Source organism: Perognathus longimembris, chromosome 4, assembly GCF_023159225.1.
Source record: "Perognathus longimembris pacificus isolate PPM17 chromosome 4, ASM2315922v1, whole genome shotgun sequence".
Classification (NCBI taxonomy): domain Eukaryota; kingdom Metazoa; phylum Chordata; class Mammalia; order Rodentia; family Heteromyidae; genus Perognathus; species Perognathus longimembris.
The window spans coordinates 23,527,844-23,546,639 of NC_063164.1; the positions used below are offsets into that span (position 1 = coordinate 23,527,844).

The 18,796-nt window shown below is 41.0% G+C and overlaps 1 protein-coding gene across 4 annotated transcripts in view; it reads left to right on the forward strand.

The window, feature by feature from the left end:
• Window positions 1-18,796, forward strand: part of Plekhm3 (pleckstrin homology domain containing M3) — a 160,811-nt gene that overhangs the window by 51,289 nt on the left and 90,726 nt on the right. For all 4 annotated transcript variants that reach the window (XM_048344858.1, XM_048344862.1, XM_048344861.1 and 1 more), the window contains exons 4-5: window positions 4,094-4,239; window positions 18,244-18,437. In XM_048344858.1, the coding sequence (XP_048200815.1) occupies window positions 4,094-4,239; window positions 18,244-18,437 (340 nt within the window). The remainder of the gene's footprint in view (window positions 1-4,093; window positions 4,240-18,243; window positions 18,438-18,796) is intronic.

The following is an 18,796-nucleotide window of genomic DNA, read 5'->3' on the forward strand; positions in this document are numbered from 1 at the left end:
GTTCGATTCCCCAGCACCACATATACAGAAAACGGCCAGAAGCGGCGCTGTGGCTCAAGTGGCAGAGTGCTAGCCTTGAGCGGGAAGAAGCCAGGGACAGTGCTCAGGCCCTGAGTCCAAGGCCCAGGACTGGCCAAAAAAAAAAAAAGAAATGTGAATTTTTATCTGGGTGCTGGTGGCTCATGCCTGTAATCCTAGCTACTCAGGAGGCTGAGATCTGAGAATTGCTGTTCAAAGCCAATCTTTGCAGGAAAGTCTGTGAGACTCTTACCTCCAATTAACCATGTGAAAACTGGAAGTGGCACTGTGGCTCAAAGTGGTAGTATGCTAGCCTTGAGCAAAAGAGCCTAGGGATAGTGCCAGGCCCTGAGTTCAATCCCCATGATGGACAAAAAGAAAAAGAAATGTGAATTCCTATTCTCTATTCCTACTCTACCAAATCAAAATTATCTTGGAAAGGATTTGCATTTTACACAGTTATCTCCAAAAAGTTCTTATGCTCAGAGAATTTGGAAACCCACCAATTTAAGCTAACTTTTTATTTTGGCTCAGGCATATAGTGTGCCCTGAGCAAGAGCAGATCTGTATTTCCTGAATGTAGGACTCAGGCTCTTGTTACATCACATATTGAAGGCAGTTCTAGAGTGCACAGTGCATATAGATTCAAAGCCTCTTCTGGATGATTTCAGCACTGAGGGTTGGACAGCATGTTTTCAATTAAGTTACCTAGCCGCAAGAGGTAGGTTAGTTTGTTTTTGTTTTGTTTTTTGCAACTGTGTTTGTCTAACCTAAAATCTGAATGAATTTCAGTCACCTTCCCTTATCTTTTCTCTCTTTATGAGCCCAGAGACCTATACAAAATTGTGAGACTCCTTAACTTATTTCATGAGTTCATGTGGTTGAGTCCCTAGCTTTGGTCTGGTGTACCCAGCCAACATAAACATTTTTAGGCTATATGGTTTCTTAAGATGTATATGTATATATTTTAATATTGACTTAGTTGCTGAAAACTATTAGACATTAAAGTTATAGACTGGTAAGCTAAGTAGTACTTATAAATGTATATATTAAATATCCAACAAATGCTTACTGATGTTTATTACTTCCAAAGTGAAACAAATAAAAAGCTAAAATAACTGGATCAATTTTTTTTCAGTGTTCTATGGTGAGAATTAGACCATAATGATGATCTTGAATTTCTACAAGATCCAAGCCATTAGAGAGGGCTGAATTCTGCGCAGTAGCATTTCACTGTTTTTTTTTCCACTCAGTTTGATTACTCATTTTGGAAACAGCAGTATCTCAGTGTCTAGGAGATGTCAGCTTCCACTGAGCTTTACTCCAGTTCATACATGAATACATGCTTAAGATTTTAATAGGGATAGTGATAAAAGTAGGCTGCCTCAAGGAGCAAGTGATCAGGCTAAAAAAAAATCAAATATGGAATAGTTATGGGAAATTGAAATGTTTGTATCTGTGCACCAAGTAATAGTTTATCATCCTTTGAACTAAAATATTTGTTGTCTACTGTGTGGAAATGATGTAAGTGCTAAGGATAAAAAACTGTATCTGAGAGGGGCTGGGAATATGGCCTACTGGTAGAGTGCTTGCCTCTCATACATAAAGCCCTGGGTTCGATTCCTCAGCACCACATAAACAGAAAAAGCCAGAAGTGGCGCTGTGGCTCAAGTGGTAGAGTGCTAGCCTTGAGCAAAAAGAAGCCAGGGACAGTGCTCAGGCCCTGAGTTCAAGCTTATAGTTTGACTAGCAAAGCCACTAAAAGGACAACATCACTTGGAATGGGTGGGCACAGGAAACATCTTCCCATTCCCACATCCACAGCCCTGGGCTTGTGACAGTCTGTCTCTTCTGTCAAACTGAGCTTGTTTTTTTCTTCCTCCCTTCACCCATTTTTTTCATTCCTCAGCCCTGAAAATCAAGGTATTATAATGTTTTGTTGCTACTCAGTGGTAAAGAAATCCACACGAGGCTCAAGTCTCTGAAACTTGATACCAGCATAGTGACTTACTATTTTTTAATACCTTTTCTACTTAAAAACACATGATTTAATTTTCTTTGTGAAGGAGGTGCTGTGAAACTGCTTGGTTACTAATGCCATTTTATTTTTCTGTTGGGTTTTGTGATATTTTTATTCATGAAGTACCTGCAAATTAGTATCTTCTTAGGTTAGTGGTTCAATAAATGTGTTTGGGTACTATTTAATGACAGTGAGACACAACACTGATCATTACATCATCATTATTGTTGCTATTGTTGAAAGAACAGTACAGTTTCATGCATACAACATGACTAGTATCAGATCCATTTGATTGATCTAGTTCTGACACCCAACCATGAAAAATATTGCATGGAAGGATTTCTAGAATGAAAGTTGTAGGTCACAATATATATACATGCATATATTTTTTCCAGTCCTGGGACTTGACCTCAGGGCCCAAGTGCTGTCCCTGAGTTTCTTTTGCTCAGGGCTAGCACTCTACCACTTGAGCCACAGCTCCATCTGGCTAGTAGTTTATTGGGGATAACAGTCTCACAGACCTTCCTGCCCAGGCTAGGTTTGAATTGTGATCCTCAGATCTCAGCCTCCTGAGTAGCTTGGATTAAAGGCGTGAACCACTGCTGCCTGACTTTGTATATTCTTGTAAAAAATTATTGTTATTATAAAAGTGATAAACAGAGTAGTTACAGTTATATAAGTCAGGTAAAGAGTATACCTCTTTTTGGACAATGTCATCTTTTCCCTCTCTCTCTCTTCCAGTTTTTCCCTCTCATTCCCTCAAGTTATATAGTTCCTTTTCAACATAGTGTCTAGTATCACTATTGCATTTGTTCATCCTTTGTCCCTCCATTTCTATGTCACCATTACCTTCCAAAGACAGATAAACAAAGAAGACAAAAAGAAAAGAAAAACAGCAACAAAGAAAAAAACCTCTTGTTTCCATTTTTTGGATGTTTATATATTCTTGATTGCCTTTTTGGAAGTTGTTAGGATTTCTCTTCTTTACTTTTTTTTTTTTATGATTGTGACAGAATTTCCATATGCATCCATAGAAGGTAGTAGAACCTCCTATTTAAAGGAAAATAATGGTTTCTTTGTGGCAGGTCCATACTTATTGCCAGGCCCCCTGACTACCAGGACAGAGCTCACAGAACCATGCACTGCTTAGGATATGAAAAAGGCACTAGCAATCATTTGCAGCAACAGGCGTTCTTGAGTAATGGGCAAGCATTGCCAAAGTGGAGAGCAGAGAATAATACGCTGTACCATATAGAGGGCAGGGTGGGAGGAGGACTGTTCATCTGGGGAGAGATGTGGCAAGTTCTCTAACAGGAATAAGGAAGTTATAGTCACACTGCAAAGTGTTGGGAGGGAAAAGTTGGAGCGGTAAAGTGGGGTCAGTCCAAGGCCAAATTGATTGCATTAATTTTTGTAAGCAAAGGAAAACTACATACCACATTTTAGGCCCATTCTACCATCGAAGTTAGGACCAAATCCAAGCCCTACCTTTTATTGACTGATTTCATACAATGGACTCACAGGGCAAAAAAATTTTTTGAGACAGAATCTCACTTTGTAGCTCAGGCTGGGCTTGAACACATCAGACCCTCCTGTCACCGCCTCTGGGATTACATGTGTGCGCCATTGTGTCCAGTCTTCTTTCTTTGTCATCAGTAAAATAGAGTAAATAATATCTGTTTCATAGAAATATTGGGTGAATTAAACAAAGAGCCTATATAAAAATCTCCCAGTGTAATATCTCCTGCGCAGAGAAGAAAGAAAGAAATGAAAGAAAAGAAAAGAAAAAAAAAAGAAAGGTTGTAGAGAAACTTATCTCTGGTAGCTGTATGTAAAAGGGATCGAATCAAAAGAGACCAGAAACAGGGAACCAACTAGGTGATGCTAATAGTATTTCCCCAGGAGGAGAGAGGTAGACTGCGAGGGCTAGGACATCTGTTCTCTTTGGATGCTTTCTGTTGCAGACTTTCATTTTAACTTGAGAGTTTCACAGCCTTGTTCAGTGGTGCTCAGAATATAATAGCAATCATAGATTCTTCCTTCTTTATTGAACAGGATGCCAGCGGTCCATCGGTCTTTCCAATGGGAAAGCCAAGGTGTGCAATTACAGCGGGTGGTACTACTGCAGCAGCTGCCACGTGGACGACAGCTTTCTCATCCCTGCACGCATAGTCCACAACTGGGATACTTCCAAATATAAGGTGGGTGCCAACACTGTGTTCATTAATAATAACAATTTATGTGCTCATATGTTGTCAGGTAGATTTCAGAGATAATGATGAAACAGTTTGAAGCAAATTTGATTAGGTAGTCTCATAAAAGCTACCAGATTTTATCTGGTTCTTCTTATATAGCTTACAATTTAAAGGCTTCTTAATTATGAGTCTTATTAATTTCCTAATTTAAAAAGGTATGGATGGCAGCTGTTACTTCTAGTCCTTGATAATTAACTATATGGGTGGCTAAGATAGAATTTTGATAGGTCTTTCTTATTATTTATATTAGCTCTTATTTCCAACATCATAATCTATCGGAGGATGAAAATGGGCAAATATTAAATATACCAGCAGGACTATGATCTTTGGAGAAGGCTTATGTGATCCAAGCTATTTGCTATGTTGTGCATCACTCCTTATGTGTGAAGGCCAGTCTTCACGTACACTAAACCCCCTGGGAGAATCCAGGAGGGCCTCTTAGTGGCAGCCCAGAGAAGAAACAGTGTGTCTAGCCATCCTCCAGTCTTCATTTGGACCAGTGTTTTTTGAAGAAGGGGACAAGTGAGATACACAGAGATATGCTAATACTTCTGCAAATCCAGTCAACACCCACAAAGGATAGACAAGTACAAATAGCAGATTTGTTCACTCATAAGTGCAAGTCAACAGAGGAGAAGAATAAGATCCAAAATAGGCTGGGGCACCCCAACATAAAAGGGGAGAGAGACAAGAAGGAGCAGCAAAGGCCAAGAAGGGGTGAGCAGTGAGGTAGAAGGATTCCAGGCTGTCGACAAGCCTTGTGAAGAAAGTGTTGCCAGACGAACTGTGACAGATGCTGATAGGTCAAATAAGATGAGCATTGAGAATTGACGATTGGCTTTAGTAATGTGGAGGTAATTAGTGACCTTAATGAGAGCAGTTTGAATGGGGTGGTGAGAGCAAAGGTCTGATTGGAGTGGGTTCAACATAGAATAGGAAGAGAGAAATAAAAGACAAGGATAGGCCACTCTTTTGAGAAGTTTTGTTCTAAAGAGGAGAGAGAGGTGGGGAGTAACTCAAATAGAAGTGGGGTCAACTTAGGTTGATTTTTTTTTTTAAGTGGGGAAAAAGAAAACAGTAGCAGTGATTTATGCTAAGACTAGCTACCCAGGAGGGAAAGGAGAAATGCTAGGATGATGTAGTTGAAACAGTGAAGATGGAGTTGTATAGACAATAGGAGGGTTTGGCTACTACTTGGAGCAGGAAGTGAGAGAAAAGGCAACCTACAGATGTAGCTATACTGGACATGTGGATGCGTGTTGGCAGAGTATGGGAATCCTTTTGTATTCACACCAGTACTTTGATCAGATTCTTTTACTTCACAGCACCTGTGATCTTTCTTTATCTCTCTTTCCTCCCTTCTTCCCTCCCTCCCTCCCTCCCTTCCTCCCTCCCTCCCTCCCTCCCTCCCTCCCTCCCTCCCTCCCTCCCTCCCTCCCTCCCTTTCTTTTCTTTGTCAGTCATGGGGAGCTTTTTTGTGCCTTACCACTTTGAGCCACAACACCACTTCTGGATTTCTGGTGGTTAATTGGGGAGAAGAGTCTCATGGACTTTCTTGCCTGGGCTGGCTTTGAACTGCAATCCTCAGATCTCAGCCTCCTGAGTAGCTAGGATTACAGGTGTGAACCACCAGCTCCCACCTAGCACCTGTGACCTTGAACTTACTAAATAATACTCAGTTACCTTTTACTTCCCAGGAAAAAATGGAATGATTAGGATGAACAGGATAATTTCTTCGATACACCCACTGACTTCTGTACATCCACAGCCATCCTCATTGTTCTCCTTCCTTCTGCCTCTGTTCATGGTCTCCACCCTTCTTTTCATTATGGTTTTGCCAGCTCTAGTTGATCCACAAAGGTTGCTTCTACTAGGTTTATGTGGGACATGGTCCTTGAATTCTTCTATATTCTATCTCGTCCTTTGAGGTTCTTTCTCAAGCACTTCCTTATTCTTTGCCTGCAACTTTAATAGGGCTCCTTAGAATTTATTCTTTGATTTTGTTTTCCCACTTTATCCTCTTCTGCGTCATCTCCTTCACTCTGTGGCTTTAACTGCTGGGATTTATATGCTAATCATTGTTTTCTTTTCCATCCAGCTCTGGTATTGCCACAGACATCCAGATACATGGTTTTAGTTATAGGTATCTCCACTTCAGTTTCAACCTTGGAGACTTCAAGATATGTGACTTGGGTAGCTACATTATACAGCATTGACAAGGTAGTAAAACTTAGCAAATCCCAGTATCTCTATCTCCACTACATTGGTGTTCTAGGTTTATGATGTATCATCCTGTGTCTTGCCCACAAGTTAGATAACATGATTCTGTCACCTGATGAGTGGATGCACTTCTCCTTCCCCCAGGACATGGTGAAATCTGCTTGAGTAGCAGCCCTTTCATGCATGTGCTTCATACAAAAACAGGCTCTAGGAAGTGGCGCTGTGGCTCTCAGGTTGTAGAATGCTAGCCTTGAGTATGAAGAGGTTCAGGGACAATGTCCAGGCCCTGAGTTCAAGCCCCACAACAGACCAAACAAACAAACAAAACAGTCTCTATAACTGTTTTTTATGCCTTCTTGCTAATAGATGTCTGATGCTTTGAATGTGACAGTATTACCTAGGAGCAAGCAGGTAGGGAAGAAGAGAATTGTCATCCACCTGGAGTCAAATAAAAGTTGAAAATTGTGAGGGGTCACTTGGCTTTTGTCCCTTCCCTTCCCTCCCTTCCTCTCTCCCTTCCTCCCTCTTTCCTTTTCCTTACCTCTCTTCCTCCCTTTTTCTATCCTTTCCTTCCTTTCTCCCTCCCTCCCTCCCTCCCTCCCTCCCTCCCTTCCTTCTTTCTTCCTCTTCCCTGCCTTCCTGTCTTCCTCTTTTCTTTCTCTCCCTTTTTCTTTCCCTCTCTTCTTTTTTTTCTTCTTTCTTCCTTTCTATTTTTTTGTCACAGAGTCTTGGTATGTAGCTCAGACTGGCCTCAAACTCATAGTCCTTCTTACCCAGTCTCCAGATTCCTGGGATTAGAGGTGTATACCACCATGCCCAGCTGGCGTAGGTCTTTTTCTATACCATTGGGCACTTCAGGCTCCTGTTCTACCGAATTATCATTCACATCTTTTCTGTCTTCAAGAACTTTGCTATCTTCAGAGTCTACCCTTGGGTACATGGTTCAGTCAGTAGAGAGTTTGCCTAGCAAATATGAATCTTGGGTTCAGTCTTCAGTACTAGAAGATGCCTCATCCCAATCCTTCTTGAAACTGACCTTGCCTCCTACTGCAAGGAGATAATTGCATTTATGAGATACAAATATGAATATCTCAAAATCCGTCTATATTGTACCTGTCCTTACTGCTTTTCCTTCTAACTTGGGAGAAAGAAGATCACTTTGTCCTGCTTAGCATCCTGCCACCCAAGAAGTTCTTCTCTATCTGTGGAGTCCCTACTCATTCTTCCAGAGCTATTCTTCCAGAGCCTGAGCTCTGGCGATAGCTTCTCTTTTGCTCTCCATCCTCCATATTTGCTTGCCTTACAGACTGTCCTCTGGGCCACCATCATGATAGGCATGGGTTTCAAGATTTACACTTTCTTAAGTGTTAATAGCAGGAGCTTGGAGTTAAATGGACATTTGTCCAAAATGTATGTTAGCCTATTACTAGGTGATTGATTAATTGGGGGAAATTGTTGAAACTTCCTCTGGGTCTCAGTTTCCTAACCTGTAAAATGAGTTTAAGCTGCTTGGATTCAAGTCTTGGCTTTGTCACTTACTGACCGTGCGACCTGGTGAGATTATTTTATTTAATCTCTTTATTTTAGGTTCCTGTAAAATGAGGCTAGTAATACATTATACAGTTAGTTAAAGGGCTAAAGCATGCAAAGCGTTTGAAATAGAGTCCACCATACTGTTCATGCCAGCTAAGCATTCGTTCTTTTGGTAATGTATACATTTATCTGATAAGGATTGTGTGGGTTAGCAAATGACTGTGATAAACACTGAACTAGTGGAGGTTATTATTCCCGTCATCATCACATGTGTATTGTTTTCTCTGTTAAGGTGAGCGTCTTGAGCACAGGAAATGTGTCTTGACACAGAGTAGGTAAGCAGAAATGTATGGGTGCATCAAGGAATGAAAGCTTTGGCTTTCTCAGACTCACCGAAGGCCTCCCCTTATCCCATGTCATGCCGTGCACATTGCCTGCCTGGTGTGTGTCCCTGCGTTCACCACTGTCATTTCACTCCTGGACTCCTCCCTCTGCCACACCTGCTTCTACCTAAGCAGTCAGCAAAACCAGCTGCCTGCTTTCAGTGCTGGAGCTCACTCTACCATACCCCTTCTCCCTCTGCCCTGGCCCGCAGCCTCAGCACGGGCATGTGGAGGGAGCCAGTAGTCTACTGGTACTTCTTGCCCTTGACTTTCATCTCTTTCAGATGTAATCTTACTTTGGATGGGGGTCTTATCATTTTTGCTCTTACTTTCTTCACCTTTATCATGGAGATGATAAAGTACCTACTTTGTAGGCTTGCTGTTAGCCTAAATAAATGAGTCACTGAAAGCAATTAGCACAGACTTGGGCACATAAAAAGGTGCTGGGCAGTTTAATCCTCGGCTAGTCTGTTAGACTTTTTTTTTTTTTTTTTGCCAGTCCTAGGCCTTGGACTCAGGGCCTGAGCACTGTCCCTGGCTTCTTTTTGCTCAAGGCTAGCACTCTGCCACTTGAGCCACAGCACCACTTTTGGCCATTTTCTATATATGTGGTGCTGTGGAATCAAACCTAGGGCTTCATGTATACGAGGCAAGCACTCTTGCCACTAGGCCATATTCCCAGCCCTCTGTTAGGCTTTTTGTGATGTCTAGTCCCTGCATCCATATTGGCACCCACTATTCTCTTCAGTAAGTTCACATCCATCCTTCCTCTCCTCTGTCCTGCTATCTGTTTCACACCTCTTGGCTTCCCCTTGCCCTCAGCTACACCAGCAAATCCTAAAGCATGGCTTAAACCTCATTTCCTCTCCTAATTCTTCTCTGACCTCTACCACACAGCTCTCCTCTTCAGCTTGTACTTCGAATTCCGAATAGGAAGAATAAATATATTTACCATGCATGTATTAAACGGAGTTGTACTTAGAAGAGAAGAAGGCTGGCTGAGTTTGCTTTAGGTTAGTATGCTTGGAGGAAGCATGAGAACAAGTGAGCACAGTTGTTCCAGTGGTGTGGTCCATGGAAAAGAAGGCTAGAAGTACCTGCCAGCACAGTACACATTGGTGAGTGGAGCAAAAGCAGGAAAAATGGCACTGACTGAGGAGATGAAAAGGACAGACACAACTTCTGAAGGCAAGAACATGGAGGAGGAGATCCATGTCTGTTTTCAGTGAGCTCTGAAGGCCATGAAAACCATCAGTGTACCAACATTGACACTTGTGATCCTCTGTAAAAAAGGCTGTGCTGTCGTGGTGGTCACTCAAGTAACTAGATTCCATTTCGAGAGGTAGCTAAGTGGACTATTTATTAGGTACATTCACTTCGTCCACGCTGCGCATGAGAAAAAATCTCCTGGTCAGACCACTCCTTCCCACGTTCTCAGTGGACCAGAGAAGATTTTAATGCAAGAACATAGCTGGCTGATTTTATCTGGATCGTCTTTCACTGGTACTCAGTAACTTATTTCATTTATCCAGTATCTGTCTGTCTTTGCTCAGACATCAGGATTTAACTTAATGCTCTTAATTGTGAGGATCAATTTGGACCTATCAGTTTCTCAAGCCAGACATTGTTCTGTTGGATATGCCCGCTGTACTTAATAGCAAGTACGTGACTGGCTCAACTATCCATTTAAAAGAATGAAAAAAAATGGTTCACAGAACAGAGTGAAATTTATCATCTTAAGCATTTCCTTGTCTGCTCTCTGGAGTATTAATAACCCTAATTATTTTTTAAAGCAGGATTTCATTTTCTGCTGTATATTCTTCAGATTGAATTGAGTTCCAAGATTAAGCAGCACCTCTTCTTACATTGTGTAGCCATTCTCTTAATGAAAGTCTCTTTGAAGGTAACTTCTTACCTGCTACTCAGAAACATCAGCCTTAGCAAAGAGGTAGTAAGGAACTCAAATAGCTCGACTCTTCTTTAAATAAGTCCCCGTGGTTGTGCTTTTTCAAAATGTTTCTTTCTAACTTGAATATTCACATTCCATCTATTTAGGGGTTTTCCGTGTTACGTAAACCATTTCCTATCTCTACATCTTGAGAGATATTCAGGGCAAGCTCTGTTGCCCTCGCAGAGCTGTAGAAAAGCTCACTGATGGGAAGGTACTTATCAGCCTCATTTGAAAAGTTTGAGGACAAATTGTAATTAAATTAAATTTGATTCCTCCTCCATTAGCTCCAGTGCATGTTTTAATAGGACCAAGAAGTACTGTGTTTGAGCCTGAGTTTTATGAAGACTATGATTTAAACAACAGAACTCCAAATAAATAGTGAAAGGGCAAGTTATATATGCCAAAAGAAATACATAATTATTTTACTGTGGCAAAACTATGGTTGATATTTTTATTCCTCTCCTGATTTTTATTATCCAAGTTTTCAGTCATGATATTCTGTTCGTTGTATAATTTTGCAAATTTTAATTGTCACCCAATCTCTTTAAGAAAATATATATTTAGAAATGCACCATTTTTTCGGGGCTGGGAATATGGCCTAGTGGCAAGAGTGCTTGCCTCGTATACATGAGGCCCTGGGTTCAATTCCCCAGCACCACATATACAGAAAATGGCCAGAAGTGTCGCTGTGGCTCAAGTGGCAGAGTGCTAGCCTTGAGCAAAAAGAAGCCAGGGACAGTGTTCAGGCCCTGAGTCCAAGCCCAGGACTGGCCAAAAAAAAAAAAAAAAAAAAAAAGAAATGCACCATTTTGCTTCTTCAGAGTTATGGTTATGTGTGAATAATTGTCTTGTGATAAATAACTTCAGAGTTTAATGTGGTAGGAGAGGCTAGTTTCCCCTAAATAGCTTCCACTGCTTATATTTACACTACCATGCTTTATTCTTTTTTCTTTTTGGACTATAATATTCTTTCACGAATTTCAAGACTGAGAAAATGTCAAAGGGCATGCATACATAGACAGTTATCCTCCCTTCCATTCACCTTCCTATAGGTAACCAAATCACTTTCTCATGTATTCTTCCAGAGATGGCAAATATACATGACTTTTTCATATAAAAAAGAGCATGGCCAGGTGCTAGAGGCTCTTGCCTGTTATCCTAGCTACTCAAGAGGCTGGGATCTGAGGATTGTGGTTTGAAGCCAGCCCGGGCAGGAAAGTCTGTGAGACTCTTTTTTTTTTTTTTTCTTATTTATTGTCAAAGTGATGTACAGAGAGGTTACAGTTTCATATGTTATGCCTTGGGTACATTTCTTGGTACTGTTTGTTACCTCCTCCCTCATTCCCCCCTCCCCCTCCCCCTCTCCTCCTCCCCCCATGAGTTGTTCAGTTGGTTTACTTACACCAAATGGTTTTGCAAGTATTGCTTTTGGAGTTGTTTGTCTTTTTATCCTTTGTCTCTCAATTTTGATATGCCCTTTCACTTCCCTAGTTCTAATACCAATATATACAGTTTCCAATGTACTCAGATAAGATACAGTGATAGTGCGGGTACAACCACAGGAAGGGGATACAAGAGGATCATCAACAATAGAAGCTACAGTTTCACATGGCATGTTGCAAGTGATTACAACAGTGATATAACAGTTGCTTCCATAACATGGAGTTCTTTCACTTAGCATCATTTTATGCATTCATAAGGGCATAGCTGTTAGGCTCTTGTGATCCTCTGCTGTGACTAGCCTAAACCTGTGCTAATTATTCCCTATGAGGGAGACCATAGAGTCCATGTTTCTTTGGGTCTGGCTCACTTTACTTAGTATAATTTTTTCCAAGTCCTTCCATTTCCTTACGAATGGGGAATTGTCATTCTTTCTGATAGAGGTGTAAAATTCCATTGTGTATATGTACCACATTTTCCTGATCCATTCGTCTGGGTTGGTTCCATATTTTAGCTTTGATGAATTGTGCTGTGATGAACATTGTCGTGCTGGTGGCTTTAGTGTGTTCTTTTTTTTTTTTTTTTTTTTTTGGCCAGTCCTGGGCCTTGGACTCAGGGCCTAAGCACTGTCCCTGGCTTCCTTTTTGCTCAAGGCTAGCACTCTGCCACTTGAGCCACAGCGCCACTTCTGGCCATTTTCTGTATATGTGGTACTGGGGAATCGAACCCAGGGCCTCATGTATACGAGGCAAGCTCTCTCACCACTAGGCCATATCCCCAGCCCTTTAGTGTATTCTTATTTGTGGTCTTTTAGGTAGATGCCCAAGAGTGGGGCTGCTGGGTCATAGGGGAGCTCTATATTTAGCCTTCTGAGGAATCTCCATACCGTTTTTTCAGAGTGGTTGAACCAGTTTACATTCCCACCAACGATGAAGTAGGGTTCCCTTTTGGCTACATCCCCTCCAACATTTATTATTGTTAGTTTTCTTGATAAAGGACATTCTTACTGGGGTGAGGTGGAATCTTAATGTTGTTTTGATTTGCATTTCTTTTATGGCCAGCGATGTGTGAGACTCTTATCTCCAGTAAACTACTCAGAAAAGGCTATAAGTGAAGCTGTTGCTCAAGTGGTAGAGTGCTAGCCTTGAGTGAAACTGCTCAGGAACAGTGCACAGGCCCTGAGTTCAAGCCCCATGAGGGGAAAAAAATCAAGTGGAAGACTTTAGGACAGTGTATTGCCTAATTGTATTTTAAGTTAGTCTTCAGTTGCAGCCTATTGGCTTTCTGTTTGGGAGGAAGGATGAAGAAGGAGAAGGGACCATCTTTTTTTTTTTTTTTTTTGGTCAGTCCTGGGCCTTGAACTCAGGGCCTGAGCACTGTCCCTGGCTTCTTTTTGCTCAAGGATAGCACTCTGTCACTTGAGCCACAGCGCCACTTCTGGCCATTTTCTGTATATGTGGTACTGAGGAATCGAGCCCAGGGCCTCATGTATACAAGGCAAGCACTCTTGCCACTAGGCCATATCCCCAGCCCCGGGACCATCTTTTTTATAGAGTAATGTGCTGATAGATTATGGTAGAGTCACTTGAAAACAAAAGCGGTCTGAGTTCTGACTCCAGTTCTGCCCATGCAATGACCATAAATAAATCATTTGGGTTCTTTGTGTTTAGAGCTGAATGGGTTGCACATGTTTATAATCCCAACATTTGAGCAGTGGAAGCAAGAAGATTACAAACTTGAGGTCAGGTTAGGGTTATGTAGCAAGATTCTCAAATTACTTTTTTTCTCCTATTAAATATAGATAATGGGTTAATTGAGTGTTCTTCAAAGTGATTTCCTGAAGCAGTCACCTGTTGTGTACCTGTTCATAGGGCTGAGGGAAGGCTATGGCCAGGATATCTTTGAGGATGGGGAAGGACCTCTCCAGTGAGCCCTGTGAGAGAAGAGAATGAAGATGGCTAAGAATGCCCTTGCCTCCAGTTGGTTTTTCCTCCTGCTCCCCTGCAGAACACTAAACAGCTTCCCTGTTTGTAGTCAGATCAATTTGGGAGGTGCCTGGGCTAAGGAGGTTTTGTTTAGTCCAATGTGACAGAGTTTTAAGCTGCCCAAATATTGTACCTTGAATCACCAAGAAGGGCTGGTAATACGGCCTAGTGGTAGAGTGCTTGCCTCATATACATGAAGCCCCTGGGTTCAATTCCTCAGCACCACATATATAGAAAATGCCAGAAGTGGCACTGTGGCTCAAGTGGGGGAGTGCTCAGGCCCTGAGTTCAAGCCCCAGAACTGGAAAAAAAAAATCATGAATCACCAAGAAAAGAAAGTACTATGTGGCATTTCAGAATATCTTCTTTGTAGAATCAGTATTCCTTGGAACATAGATTGGGAACTGTTAAAGCTACATTTTCTCTGGTCTTATTCTGAGATTGTTTTCGTGGATCTTATTCTGAAACTTTTCCCTCTTTAATAAAAAGTCTACACTATCACCGTGTCCTCTCCAATTGCTGTCTGTGGCTACCCAGGGCTGTTTAGTTGGGGGGAGCATATGTGAACACATCCTAGAACCTCTCTCAGAATTACACAAACCTGAACACTATCTAGGAACTTTGCTTTTAAAATGTAATTGTATGAAAACATAGAGGGTCACTAGTGGCCTGTAATAGCTACTCTGGAGGCTGATAACTGAGGATCACCATTCAAAGCCAGCCTGGGCAAGAAAGACTCTTGTCTCCTATGAGCATTGAAAAGCCAGAAGCAGAGCTTTTGCACAGCAACCTTGAGCAAAAAAGCTCAGGGACAGTATCCAGGCCCTCAGTTAAGCCTCACTATCAGTACAAAACAAAAGAAAAAAAACAGAAAGAAAACACATTATATTCAGATTTGCAATGATCATACTTAATGTTCAAATCATATATTTGTTCATAAACATATGTGTAAATAACAGGTTTAACTATTATTAACTTGGAATTAATTAAAATGTGTTTGTGTTTTCCCCAACTTCTTGTGAATATGAGGTGGTCGAGAGACTGTTTCTACCTCGACTCCTTTCTTCTTGCCTCTTGAATCACAGACTACAGACAGAATGAAGACAGACTGAGTTCACAACCAGCCACATAGCCTCTTGTTCCTATGGCCTCAAACAGTTCTGTCTGAGAGCTGAAAGTGCAGTTGGAAGAGATTTGCTGACACAAATAATATGAACAGCACTATAAAATATTAAATATTACTTAGTAAACACAAGCCAGGGGGGTTGAAAAATGAACCACTCACTGACCCTGTAAAATTGATTCTGATGTGACTGTTATAGGAATATAGAAAAGAGAGCCAGTCCACATCATTTTTTTTTTAATGGCTCCTTTATCTACCAGACTCGTGAGCTGAGTTGTTCTTCATATCAGAAACAGCACTCAGGCATTTCATACTTTTTGTAATTTGATTGGCAAGAAGTAGGACAGTAGCTCTTAGCTCTTATTTCACATTCACATATGCCTCATGCAATATTTATATTAGCAAAAAAGAGTCAGGTAAATTTTATCACCTAAATGTATCATTGACTTCCTTCCCTAAGTAACTGAAGAAAAAGATGTTTTAAATGGTTTTTAAAGAAAAGCTAAATTTAAGAGTGAAATCTTTATGCTAGAATGGAGACCAAAGGGTCATTTTGAATTTTTTAAATATTAAGTGCTCTCGTTTGAAAAAGGAGCATAGCATGCCAAATTCTGAGTTCTTTCAAAAAATTCCTTCACAGGTCTTAGTGGTTGGTTAATTCTAAAAAAAGTAGAGTGTGTGTTTAGCCTTATTTCTAAAGATGGCTGGACATGGCAAGGGCTTGTTCCCAGGGCCCGGCAGCAGCACCCTGGACCTGCCCCACATGCTCACTGCGAGTTAATAACGAGCGTGCAAGAAGTGCCTTGGCCTTAGTGAAACAAGCTCTGTTTTTGTTTTCTGTCATTTCAGTTTATGAATACTGCTGTCAGTAGCTGCTTTCCATTTGTCTCCCAGCTTTTACTGTCTCTGTAAAAGATTCTTTTTTGCTTTGGGGCTTAAGTACCACCTGAAGAGAGAAGCCTTTTAAGGCCGGGGAGACTGGCCAGTGCCCTTTGTCCTGTTCACCTACTAAAAGGTAGCATTGTTAACCTAATTCCACAGGGCCCTGAGTCAGTGTAAACACTGCTCCACAGACTCAGAAAGACTAATTGAATTGTACAATACATCATTTTTTTAGCAACCATTTTAAGTGAATTGTACTTCATTTCCCAAGAACACCTTCATTTCTTTCCTCCTTGAAGATAATTTAAATACAACAAATATTTAAACCTGATAAATAAAAGACTTAACCAAATTGTGTCTTTGCACACTGGGGACAGGGCCACGCCTATTTTATCTTCTCCGGAAGCCCTAATACCTGGTACAATATCTGGCATGTACCTGTGCCTGTGTGCCTGAACCCTGATACAGTTCCTTAATAATAACAATTAAAATTTTTAAATGATAACCTCTTTTACATTCCTATAAGAAATATGAACTGTGATATGAACTATCTGATGTAAGAAGATGATAATATTGAATATGTGAATGTTGAATATGTGTATAAAAATGGGTGTTTGGGGCTGAGGATATGGCCTGGTGGTAGAGTGCTTGCCTCATATACAGGAAGTCCTGGGTTCGATTCCTCAGCACCACATATATAGAAAAAGCCAGAAGTGGTGCTGTGACTAAAGTGTTAGAGTGCTAGCCTTGAGCAAAAAGAAGCCAGGGACAGTGCTTAGGCCCTGAGTTCAAGCTCCAGGACTGGCAAAAAAAAAAAGGGGGGGGGGTGTTTGTAATCAGTGTGCATTTGCCATGTATCTAATATTGTCATGAATGTATAGATAGTTTCCATGGTTGTCACTGCCTATTGTACTCTCCTCTCTCTAACCTGCCCACAAGGGAATTTCTGCCTATCTCTCCAGACCCAGATCAGTTGGCACCTTTTTTACCAGGTTGGCCTGCCTCAGGAAAGCCAGTTTCTCCTTCCTTTAAGCTACCAATGGGCCTCATCTGTGTAGCTGATGACAAGCTGATGTTTAAATTTTTTTTCAGTACTTAATAATGATACCATGAACCCTTGAGGGGTAGGGGCTATATATCCTATTTTTCTTCTTTCATAAGCACTTAGTTTGGAGTGTGAAACAGTAGATTTTCAGTTTTCTTTCTGATGGGCCAAGTTGCTTGTTTGTTTCAGTGCTCAGTCGCAGCCTTAGTCCTAGAGAAATGTTAATAAAAACTTTTTTTGGAGAGCACTTCCTTCTATTAGTGGGAACTGAGCTATCTCTGTATATATCGCCAGCCAATTTATATCTCAGAATCAGTGAACTGGCATGTAGAGATCCTAAACAATTACCATGTGTCATGCATTAGGTAAGCTACTCCTTCAGTATCCCTAGTGCATTGTGTTTCTGATGGCCTATTTATTTCTACCGATGACATAGCATTTTAATATCTACTTTCACAATCTTGCCAAAAATGAATATACAGTTGAGTCAAACCAGGTTCAAAGGTGATGTGATAAGAGCAACTCCTGGAAGTGGCATTGTGGCTCAGGTGGTAGAGCTCTATCCTTGAGTAAAATGAGACTCAGGGACAGCTCCCAAGCCCTGAGTTCAAGTCCCACAACCAACAGCAACAGCAACAACAACAAAATCTAGGAAGAGCAACTCCTCTTTGGGTACCAAAGTAGTGTCTTGAGCCTGCTTTCTACTCATTCAGATTATTCTATATATATGGTGGCCCATGTTTCTCTTTTTCTGTCTCTTTCTTTCCTATTATGAATATCTTTCATTTCATTTAATTTTGTAATATATAATATGGTTTAGCTATTTTAAAGTAGCTACTTTTTGAAAGTATTATAGAATAAACTACCTGTATACACACATGTATTTATATAACTTTTAAATCACTGTTAACATTGAAAGTCTCAATGAATGCCTCTTTATTTTTTCTAACTTTTCATTTTGAAATATACACTCACAGGGAATTACATATACCTTACAGAAAGGTCCTGTGTACCTTTCATCAGTTTCCTACTTGGTTATATCATATGTCACTAAGTAAAATATTAAAAAAAAAACAAAACACAAAATTGACATGGGTGTTAGGGGTCAGTATAGTTTGATTTCCTTCTGTCACATGTATAGATTCATATAATCACTACCACGATCCAGATACACAGTTAGTGAATTCCTTCCCAAGTTTGCCCAGTTGAGTTTCTGGAAAAAAAAACAAAGAAAAACCAATATTTATATTTAGTTCAACTATGGCACTTTCATTTAGCTGTGTTCAGAAAATAATGTTACTTTGTTATTAAGCGGTGGTTTCCTAGTTTGAACAGGTGTAGCAAGCTGGATGGGTCACCAGGAGTGATTGCCAATGCCTGTTTTGCAGGTGTCCAAGCAGGCCAAAGAGTTTCTGGAATACGTGTATGAGGAGCCGCTAATTGACATCCAACAGGAGAACCCCATGCTGTACCTCCACGCCGAGCCTCTGGCTGCAGTGGTACGGCTCCGGCAGCGGCTGAAATCCCTTCGAGCCTATTTGTTCAGCTGCCGGGCAGCCGTGGCAGAGGATCTGCGCCGCAGGTAAGAAAGACTTACAAATGGCAGAGGGTTCCAATTTATTTTTCCTTCCTGCTCTGGGAGGACGGTTAGATGATTTCTGTGTCTGGCCTTCTGTAATTCTGGGGATCTCCCTCCACTTCCACCACTGCCTCTCTCTCTGGAAATCATCTTTAACTTTCTCCTCCAAAAACCTCAATCTGGTTGAGCCAAGCAAAGTAAAAATAATCTGTCAGCACAAGTAAGGCTTTCTACCCAGGGATGGAGCACAGGGGATACTAAAATTATCACTTTGCAACATGGTTAATGTGAGATCATAATCACGTGGATGTCTTCGTTGTCTGCTTCTGCAGTGTTTTATACTTTCTTGCTTCAATTCTCAT